Source organism: Mandrillus leucophaeus, unplaced genomic scaffold (assembly GCF_000951045.1).
Source record: "Mandrillus leucophaeus isolate KB7577 unplaced genomic scaffold, Mleu.le_1.0 Scaffold56, whole genome shotgun sequence".
NCBI lineage: Eukaryota > Metazoa > Chordata > Mammalia > Primates > Cercopithecidae > Mandrillus > Mandrillus leucophaeus.
Window position 1 is genome coordinate 6,968,968 of NW_012106030.1, and position 1,833 is coordinate 6,970,800.

The following is a 1,833-nucleotide window of genomic DNA, read 5'->3' on the forward strand; positions in this document are numbered from 1 at the left end:
AGGCCGTTAACTTTTTCTTTTGAGGTATTAATCCCTTTCTTTATCAGGCCTGCAGGTCCCTGCCTCTTTTCCAAGATTTTGGCAAGTTCTAAGGTGTGGCTTTCTCTCATTCTTTTCTCAAGACTGATTTGTCTTATTTTTTTGTGATGAAGGTAGGTCAAACATTACATCTTGCCTACTGAAAGGGAAACTTCCATGTCAGGAGTTCTCAGTCTTTTCGTACTTGTTTACATTCTAGCTCTCTCCCTGCTCACGACACCTTATGACAATCAAAACTGGTTCTCTGCTTAATAAAGAGAGCTTGTGGGGAAGGATCTGGGAATTCAGTGGCATACTGAATTTTAGTACTTCTTTTCAAATCTTATTTGTCCCTGCTTTTTGTTGTTCACAATAAAAGTGAGTGAAATCACCATACATCTCATCTCCCTTTTAAGATATACTTTCCTTTTTTCTCTATTTTTTTTTTGAGACAGAGTCTGGCTCTGCCACCCAGGCTGGAGTGCAATGGCACAATCTTGGCTCACTGCAACCTCTGCCTCCTGGGTTCAAGCAATTCTCCCACCTCAGCCTCCTGAGTAGCTGGGATTACAGGCACCTGCCACCATGCCTGGCTAATTTTTGTAGAGACAGGATTTCACCATGTTGGCCAGGTTGGTCTCAAACTCCTGACCTCAGGTGATCCACTGGCCTTGGCCTCCCAAAATGCTGGGATTACAGGCATGAGTCACCGTGCCAGCCAATATGACATACTTTTCTAATACTGACCTAAAGGCAAACCGGTTCCCTTGGGCTAGTGCAAAACATGATTGCTTTCTGCCACTTACTGACTAACAAAACAAAGTCACATGTAATTACTGTTTAAGGGAGAAAAATACTAAAACTAACATACAGTGCAAAGGAGTCAAGAAACACTGCTAAAAAAGTACTTTCAAACATGAAAGAAAAGCTGTTATATATACTCGGCTTAGCCTGGCTCCAAGCTGAGCTGCCAGGGGAGTTCCAAGGCTGGGCTTTACCTCAAGGATTTTCAGGGCCAGGCAAGCTGCTTTCTGGAGCTGGAGGTTTGTCTTTGTTAGTGCTTCACAGTAATAGAGCAAGGCCTGAAAGAGAAGGAGGGATCTCGTGAAGCCATTTTGGTTTGTTTGTAGTTTAAGAGGTATACCTCGTTCTCACTCTCTGAGATAAACTATAGCATATAACCTACACATTTTGCACTACCTTCAGAGCAAGAAAAAAAAAAGTCATTGAGATTCATGTTAATTAAAAGAGTCATGTATTCAATAAATTGATCCCTTATGTTCTCCTAGATCTCTTATGACTCTAGGAGAACATAAGGGATCAATTTATTGAGTAACATAATCATGGTGGGCTTTTATTGGCCACCTAAAGGTAATTTTTTTAACCAAGTAATGAAGAAGGCAAAATTTCTCAGACCTGTTTTTGATCCCAGATCATTAACTTTTTCTTTTACGGTGTTAATCCCTTTGTATATGTCCCATCATAAAGGCCTGCAAGCTCCTGCCCCTTGTCCCATGTGTCATTCCAAGATTTGAAACATTCTCCTAGAGTCCATGACTCTAGGAGAATATAAGGGATCAATTTATTAAATAAAATTGGGAGATAGAGAATTATGGTTCTGGCTTTTAAGGAGCCTGTAGATGTAGTAGAAATGCTAAGACTGTTAGAAGGAACAGAAGAGAAGAAATGTATTAGGTGCCATAAGAAATCCACAAGGTAAGTCAGTCACTTGAAGAAGAGACATTTTATGGAGGGCCAGGGTAAGTTTCACAAAAATGTTTGAACTGGAATGGAAATGATGGGTTAGATTTCAGC

The 1,833-nt window shown here is 40.5% G+C and overlaps 1 protein-coding gene across 1 annotated transcript in view; it reads right to left on the reverse strand.

Annotated features, from left to right (window-relative positions):
- Window positions 1-1,833, reverse strand: part of FAM65B (family with sequence similarity 65, member B) — a 287,827-nt gene that overhangs the window by 7,777 nt on the left and 278,217 nt on the right. The window contains exon 21 of the mRNA XM_011998193.1: window positions 960-1,100. Coding sequence (XP_011853583.1) covers window positions 960-1,100 — 141 coding nt within the window. The remainder of the gene's footprint in view (window positions 1-959; window positions 1,101-1,833) is intronic.